Source organism: Chrysemys picta, chromosome 12 (assembly GCF_011386835.1).
Source record: "Chrysemys picta bellii isolate R12L10 chromosome 12, ASM1138683v2, whole genome shotgun sequence".
NCBI lineage: Eukaryota > Metazoa > Chordata > Testudines > Emydidae > Chrysemys > Chrysemys picta.
Genome location: NC_088802.1, coordinates 26,529,694 through 26,538,256, shown reverse-complemented (window position 1 = coordinate 26,538,256; position 8,563 = coordinate 26,529,694). Strand labels below are relative to the sequence as shown.

General features: G+C 49.0%; 1 protein-coding gene across 1 annotated transcript; it reads left to right on the top strand.

The window, feature by feature from the left end:
- Window positions 1-284: 284 nt before the first annotated feature.
- Window positions 285-2,447, top strand: LOC135974448 (uncharacterized). Its single transcript, XM_065562600.1, has 2 exons — window positions 285-913; window positions 1,907-2,447. The coding sequence occupies exons 1-2, from the start codon at window positions 358-360 to the stop codon at window positions 2,374-2,376; spliced, it is 1,026 nt and encodes a 341-aa protein (XP_065418672.1). The 5' UTR covers window positions 285-357; the 3' UTR covers window positions 2,377-2,447.
- Window positions 2,448-8,563: the final 6,116 nt, after the last annotated feature.

The window sequence follows — 8,563 nt, the reverse complement described above, 5'->3', positions numbered from 1 at the left end:
CTATGCACCCGTCCACACAACAAAGCTATTTAGTTCGACATAGGAGGTCTCTTAAATTCGACTTCTGTACTCCTCCCCAACGAGGGGAGTAGCGCTAAATTCGACATGGCCAGGTCAAATTAGGGTAGGTGTGGATGGAAATCGACGCTAATAGCTCCGGGAGCTATCCCACAGTGCACCACTCTGTTGACGCTCTGGACAGCAGTCCGAGCTCGGATGCTCTGACCAGCCACACAGGAAAAGCCCCGGGAAAATTTGAATTCCTTTTCCTGTCTGGGCAGTTTGAATCTCATTTCCTGTCTGGACATCGTGGCGAGCACAGCAGCACTGGCAACGATCCAGAGCTCTCCAGCAGAGATGGCCATGCAATCTCAGAATAGAAAGAGGGCCCCAGCATGGACTGATCGGAAAGTCTTGGATCTGATCGCTGTGTGGGGCGATGAATCCGTGCTTTCGGAGCTGCGATCGAAAAGACGGAATGCAAAGATCTATGAGAAGATCTCCAAAGCCATGACAGAGAGAGCATACAGCCGGGATGCAACGCAGTGCCGCGTGAAAATCAAGGAGCTGAGACAAGGGTACCAGAAGACCAAAGAGGCAAACAGACGCTCCGGATCCCAGCCCCAGACATGCCGTTTCTACGAGGCACTGCATTCCATCCTAGGTGCGGCCGCCACCACTACCCCACCACTGACTGTGGACTCTGAGGATGGGATATTGTCGATGCCCGCTTCCTCGGAGATGGTAGTGGACGGGGAAGATGAGGAAGGAGATGAGGAGGACGAGGCAGTTGACAGCGCTTACAATGCTGATTTTCCAGACAGCCAGGATCTCTTCATCACCCTCACAGAGATCCCCTACCAACCGTCCCCAGGCGTTAACCCGGACCCAGAATCAGGGGAAGGATCAGCCGGTAAGTGTTTTAAACATGTAAACATTTATTTAGAACAGAACATTAATATTAACTGTGGGTTTTTCATGATTAGATTGTTCTAGGCACTTAAAGTTTTAGTCTTTGGCAGTGCAACTGCTGCAAAAAAATCTAACAATGTCCGGTATATCTTGATTGGTTTGCCCTAGGCGCTCTACTGTTTAGTCCTTGCCAGTGCAGCTACAGTAAAATTCGGTCTATATGTCCTGGGATAGAGCAGAAATCCTCATGGGACATCTCCATAAAGCTCTCCTGGAGGTAACTGGAAAGCCTTTGCATGAGGTTCCTTGGGAGAGCGGCCTTGTTGTGTCCTCTGTAGTATGAAACGTTTCCACGCCAGGCTATCATCAAGTACTCTGGTATCATTGCCTTGCACAGCATGGCGGCATACGGCCCTGGTCTTTGCAGGCTTTCACGAAACATGCGTTCTTTGTCGCTGTCTGAAATCCGCATCAGAGTGATGTCGCTCATGGTGACCTGCTTTGAATTAGGGGAATGTTAGTATTGGGACTGCTTGCCTGTTCCTTTACAGAACTGTAACCGGCGGTTTACAGCCATGCGGTGGAGGTGGGAGAGGAGCAGCATAGAGGGATCTTTCCCGGGGACAGCCACGAGGGAGTGGGACAAGGGCAGAGTTCATGCTTGCCGGATTGCTGGCAGCAGGAACTGGCCAACGCTAGGAGCATTGCTTTGAACGTCAAAGTAGGGCAGTGCTATTATTAAAGTTTTAAGGTGCCACAAGTCTACGGCTTACCATGTCAGCCTGCTACCCAAATTCCGCTGTCCTGTTCCGCTTCTGTGATCTGCACTGCAAGACCCCAGGGACTGAATGCGAAGACCGAAAATTCGACCTTGTCCTGAGTGCGCATGTGATAGGTGCTGTGAATGGTCTTGTTCACAGAGAAAGACTATTTTCTTTGTTCACCAAAAAATTTATCTTTCTGAGGAATTCACTCCCTTTTTCCCATCCCACAGCTGTGACTGTCTCCCGACCCACCCGGTCATCAGACTCCCAGAGGCTGGCGCAGATTAGGCGTAGAAAGAAAAGGACACGGGACGACATGTTCTCAGAACTTATGGACTGCTCCCGAGCCGAGGCAACCCTGCAGACTCAGTGGAGGGAGAACATGTCCCAATACCAGCGAGCACACAGTGAACGGGAGGAGAGGTGGCGGCAGGAAGAACAGCAGGCGACTCAAACGCTGCTTGGACTAATGAGGGAGCAAACGGACACGCTTCGGCTCCTTGTGGATGTTCTGCAGGACCGGAGGCAGGAGGACAGAGCCCCGCAGCAGTCTATCTGTAACCACCGTCCCCCGCCACAAAGTCCCATACCCCCCTCACCCAAAGTACCAAGAAGGAGGGGCTGCAGAGTCCGTGAAAACTGTCACTCTACCCCTGCAGAGTGCTCAAGTGGCAGAAGGCTGTCATTCCCCAAAATTTGATAAGTCCTTTCCTTCCCGCCTCACCCAAGCCCCCATCCCAGTTTCATCCCCTAGCTGTCTAGTTGCTAATAAAAAATACGTTTCTGTTAATTACTGTTTCCATCATGTTTTTTTAGAGGACAGTCTGTTTGAAGGGGGGAAAGGGGGTTGGTACAGACACGGGGGCAGGTTCAGCAGCAGGTCACACACACAGTGCAGTCACTAGGCACCCTGGTCAGTCTGAGAGGTGGTTTTCATTTTCTGTGGGGGGGGGACTATGTGACTTTGTGGCGGGGGAGGGCGGTTAGAGATCTTATGCAGCGGTCCTTAGCCTGGATCACAGAGCCACGCAGCAGCGGATCTGTAACTGTCCTCCCCTTGCCACAAAGTCACATAGCCCCCACACACAGAGTCCCGAACAGGAGGGGTGGCAGGCTCCTTTGAAACAAACAGTCCACCAGTGCGGACCACTGTAGAAGCAGGAGCCTGTCATTCCTCGAGTTTAGAAGCGTCCTTTGCATCACTACACTACACCCGCTCCCCACCACAGTCTGCGTCCCAGTTTCAACACTTTACCGCGAAAACAGTAATAAAGAAAAGTTGTTCATTAACAAATTTTCAGTGATTTTATTTTTAAAAGTGGGTTGGAAGGGGGTGAACGGGGTATGAAACTGGAGAGGATAGTGAACATTCACTGGGTAAAGAAACGGGGGCAGGTTCAGCTTCTCTGTAAACAAACTAAATAGTCACAGGTTACCCTGCTCACTCAGGAACCTAGCTTTCAAAGCCTCCTGGATGCACAGCGCATCCCGCTGGGCTCTTCTAATTGCACGGCTGTCTGGCTGGGCGTAATCAGCAGCCAGGCGACTTGCCTCAACCTCCCACCCCGCCATAAAGGTCTCCCCCTTGCTCTCACAGAGATTGTGGAGCACACAGCAAACTGCAATAACAATGGGGATATTGAAGAACAGGAGTACTTGTGGCACCTTAGAGACTAACAAATTTTTTTCTTTTTGCGGATACAGACTAACACGGCTGCTACTCTGAATGGGGATATTGGTTTCGCTGAGATCAGAGCGAGTCAGTAAGCTTCTCCATCTCCCCTTGAGACGTCCAAAAGCACACTCCACCACCATTCTGCACTTGCTCAGACGGTAGTTGAAGAGTTCCTTTTCACTGTCCAGGGCGCCTGTATAGGGCTTCATGAGCCAGGGCATTAGCGGGTAGGCTGGGTCCCCGAGGATCACTATAGGCATCTCCACATCCCCAACAGTTATTTTGTGGTCCGGGAAGTAAATACCTTCCTGCAGCCGTCTAAACAGACCAGAGTTCCTGAAAACACGAGTGTCATGAACCTTGCCCGGCCATCCAACGTTGATGTTGGTAAAACGTCCCCTATGGTCCACCAGTGCTTGCAGCACCATTGAAAAGTAGCCCTTTCGGTTAATGTACTGGCTGGCCTGGTGGTCCGGTCCCAGGATAGGGATGTGAGTTCCATCTATAGCCCCACCGCCGTTTGGGAATCCCATCGCGGTGAAGCCGTCTATGATGACCTCCACGTTTCCCAGGGTCACTACCTTTGACAGCAGTACATCAACAATTGCGTTGGCTACTTGCATCACAACAACCCCCACGGTAAATTTGCCCACGCCAAAGTGGTTCGCGACTGACCGGTAGCTGTCTGGCGTTGCAAGCTTCCAGAGGGCTATGGCCACTCGCTTCTGGACAGTCAGGGCTGCTCGCATCCGGGTGTCCTTGCGCTTCAGGGCAGGGGACAGCAACTCACAAAGTTCAAGGAAAGTTCCCTTCCGCATGCGAAAGTTTCTCAGCCACTGGGATTCATCCCAGACCTGCAGCACTATGCGGTCCCACCAGTCCGTGCTTGTTTCACGTGCCCAGAATCACTGTTCCATGGCATCAACATGACCCAGTGCCACCATGATGTCCATGGCGCGGGGTCCCGTGCTTTGTGACAGGTCTGTGCCACTCTCAGACTTCATGTCCTCATCGCACTGCCGTAGCCTCCTCGCCCGATTTCTCAGCATCTGCCTCTGGAAAATGTGGCTGATAAGGTGCGAGGTGTTGACAACGGCCATAACTGCAGCGATGGTCGCAGCGGGCTCCATGCTCGCAGTGCTGTGGCGTCTGCGCTGTCACTCAGCAGAAAAGTGCGCGAACTGATTGCCCGCCGGCGCTTTCAGGGAGGGAGGGCGGGAGTGACGGTTGGATGACGACAGTTACCCAAAACCACCCTCGACACATTTTTTCCCCAGCAGGCATTGGGGGCTCGACCCAGAATTCCAATGGGCAGCGGGGACTGCGGGAACTGTGGGATAGCTGCCCACAGTGCACCGCTTTCAATGTCGACGCTTGCCCCGTTAGTGTGGACTCACACAGTCGAATTACTGTCCTTAGTGTGGATACACACGTTCGACTTTGTAATATCGATTCCACATATTCGATTTAAGTGAAATCGAACTACTCTCGTAGTGTAGACATACCCTTAGTTTTAGTCCCACTTTTTTCCCTGTACAGATGTTTACATGCGTGTCACAGCGTCACTGCAAACTTTCAGTTTCTTTGTGCTGCCATATTGATAATCATTGTGACCTCTATCAACAGACAGGCTGAACTAGAGCAATTCAAGATTTACATTTCTTATGGCTTTCCACTGGTATACCAAACATACATCCAGAAACACAGGCCTACTAACTAGTTTATTCTGATGAGTAGACAAGTTAAATACTTTACTGGAGCTGCAACAACATAGTCACACCACAGCAAAGTGGACAGTGTGGAAAAATTAAGTTGAGTCATTGATATTTTATGGTGACTGAGTTTTCAAGCAATGATTTAAAATGATAGCAACTTATCCACCTTTAGCCAAAATTGCATAGCTTTACAGATAAAAATTTTAACTATTTCCTATGTGTTTGACCATTTAAATACCAAGGATGTCACATGGGCTTACATCATGGGTTAAATCAATGGTGCCGCTACTTGCGGTTCAATCAGCACATGGCCACAGCCCATGTGACATCCTCAGGGCCACAGAGGTAGCATGTATATTGCATGGATACAGCCCACATAACACACAGAGAGCTGCATATGTGGCCCACAATGGAAAATAGGTTGAGAACCACACTGAAACCTACTGACCGCTACACTTACCTACATGCCTCCAGCTTCCATCCAGGACACACCACACGATCCATTGTCTACAGCCAAGCTCTAAGATATAACCGCATTTGCTCCAATCCCTCAGATAGAGACAAGCACCTACAAGATCTCTATCAAGAATTCTTAAAACTACAATACCCACCTGCTGAAGTGAAAAAACAGATTGACAGAGCCAGACGAGTGTGACAGTGTACCCCATAAGGTTTTATGGGGAGGGGGTGCTTATAAATGTATGTCTGACACAACTGGAATATGTTTTGTGCTGCTTGTGCCATGTAACATATCTCCGTAAAGGTTATGGTCTACTATATCTATTCATCCTATTTGTACATATATATCATTTTTCATCCTATTTGTACATATATATCATTTTCTACTCGAGGTTAAGAATATGGGCTGTGTGCTTGCTTGATTACTAAGTAAGCTTTGTGAGGCATTTGGTCAGCTTCTTTAGGAAGGAATTCACCAGGTTAAGTACCTGATCAGGAGACACTTGGGGAACAATGCATCTTGGAATGCTCCAATCCACATGAGAAGTCTTCCTGGAGATATGCAAGATGCCATGTGGACAATGGCATTGGCCTGCAAAGACTGAGTCATGCAGGGGCATGTGACTTGCCCAGGTGACTCCAAAACTCCATCTTGGAGCTGGACTTTGCATAGGAGGGAGGAGGGGCGACTCCACCCACAAGAGAGAGTCTATTTAAACCCAGGGGAGACCCCTCCATTTTGTCTTCAGCTGGCTAAAGAAGGAGCCTCTCCACCCCCCAGGATACTTGAAGGAGACTGAAACAAAGGACAGTAACTACAGGGGGTGTGAGTGATTGCTGGACCCAGGCTAAAAGGAGATTAGCCTGTAAAAGGGAGCACTCTGGAACTGGTGAGGAAATTATCTGTATTCAGTTTGATTAGGCATAGATTTGCGCATTTTATTTTATTTTGCTTGGTGACTTACTTTGTTCTGTCTGTTACTACTTTGAACCACTTAAATCCTACTGTCTGTATTTAATAAAATCACTTTCTATTTAGTAATTCACTCAGAGTATGTATTAATACCTGGGGGAGCAAACAGCTGTGCATATCTCTCTATCAGTGTTATAGAGGGCGAACAATTTATGAGTTTGCCCTGCATAAGCTTTATGCAGGGTAAAACGGATTTATCTGGGTTTAGACCCCATTGGGAGTTGGGCATCTGAGTGCTAAAGACAAGCACACTACTGTGAGCTGTTTTCAGGTAAACTTGCAGCTTTGGGACAAGTGATTCAGACCCTGGATCTGTGTCTGGAGCCAGACAGGCGTGTCTGGCTCAGCAAGACAGGGTGCTGGAGTCCTGAGCTGGCAGGGAAAACAGAAGCAGGGGTAGTCTTTGCACACCGGGTGGCAGCTCCCAAGGAGGTTTCTGTGATCCAACCCATCACGAGTACCCAGAAGTCACCTCCTACAAGACAGGCCCAACAAAGAAAATAACAGAACACCACTAGCTGTCACCTTCAGCCCCCAACTAAAACCTCTCCAGCGCATCATCAGAGATCTACAACCTATCCTGAAAGATGATCCTTTACTCTCACAGATCTTGGGAGACAGACCTGTCCTCACTTACAGACAACCCCCCAACCTAAAGCAAATACTCACCAGCAACCACACATCACTGAACAAAACCACTGACCCAGGAACCTATCCTTGTAACAAAGCCCGATGCCAACTCTGTCCACATATCTATTCAAGTGACATCATCATAGGACCTAATCACATCAGCCATACCATCAGGGGCTCGTTCACCTGCACATCTACCAATGTGATATATGCCATCATGTGCCAGCAATGCCCCTCTGCCATGTACATTGGCCAAACCGGACAGTCTCTACGCAAAAGAATTAATGGACACAAATCTGACATCAGGAATCATAATACTCAAAAACCAGTGGGAGAACACTTTAACCTGTCTGGTCATTCAATGACAGACCTGCGGGTGGCTATATTACAACAGAAAAACTTCAAAAACAGACTCCAACAAGAGACTGCTGAGCTGGAATTGATATGCAAACTAGACACAATCAACAAAGGATTGAATAAGGACTGGGAATGGCTGAGCCATTACAAACATTGAATCTATCTCCCCTTGTAAGTATTCTCACACTTCTTATCAAACTGTCTGTACTGGGCTACCTTGATTATCACTTCAAAAGTTTTTTTTTTTCCTCTTACTTAATTGGTCTCTCAGAATTGGTAAGACAACTCCCACCTGTTTATGCTCTCTGTATGTGTGTATATATATATATCTCCTCAATATTTATTCCACTCTGTATGCATCCGAAGAAGTGGGCTGTAGTCCACGAAAGCTTATGCTCTAATAAATTTGTTAGTCTCTAAGGTGCCACAAGTACTCCTGTTCTTTTTGCGGATACAGACTAACACGGCTGCTACTCTGAACACTGGATTATATTAGGCTGCTTGCAGAAGTGGGGAAGGTTCTGCAGGCTCACCCTTCCCCCCTATGCTGCTACTTCTAGGGGAAAGGGAAGGCCAGAAGTTCTCAGAACATTGCAGGGGTGGGGGGTCTGACCCGTGCAGAGAAAGGTGAGAGGTGGCAAATTCTGAGAGACTTTCCTCTTCTGGCAGAATTTGCTACCTTGATGCTTGTTTCTCTCCTTTTTTTAACGGAGATGCAAAAAAAGGCATCGTCTGTGTCCGTTTTTGATATGTAGCAAAGTGTGCCGAGGAAGCAGTTTCTGACACTATATTCGGGCAGCAAAGGCATTCATCCCAGCAGTCCGGGGAAGGGGGGTGAGGGCCCCCAGGACAGCTGAGCGCATCCTGCAGGCTCCTGGCTGGGTCACAGGTCCTCTGCAAACACAAAGGCCAGCACTTGGCCAGATCCGTGGGTGTGTGCGGGAGGAGAGGAGAAATCAGCTAGAGCTGTGGGGCCGCTCACAGGGTGTTTGTGACACTCGGTGAATTAAGCTCTGGCTAGGAAAACCCGCCCCAGACAAGAGCCCCTGATCTCAGACAGGGAGGGGAGGGGGACAGA

Coding starts and splice junctions, on each gene's coding strand:
- LOC135974448 (XM_065562600.1), top strand. CDS start 358: ATGGCCATGCAATCTCAGAATAGAAAGAGGGCCCCAGCATGGACTGAT. Junction 914..1,906: donor ATCAGGGGAAGGATCAGCCG/GTAAGTGTTTTA, acceptor CCCATCCCACAG/CTGTGACTGTCTCCCGACCC.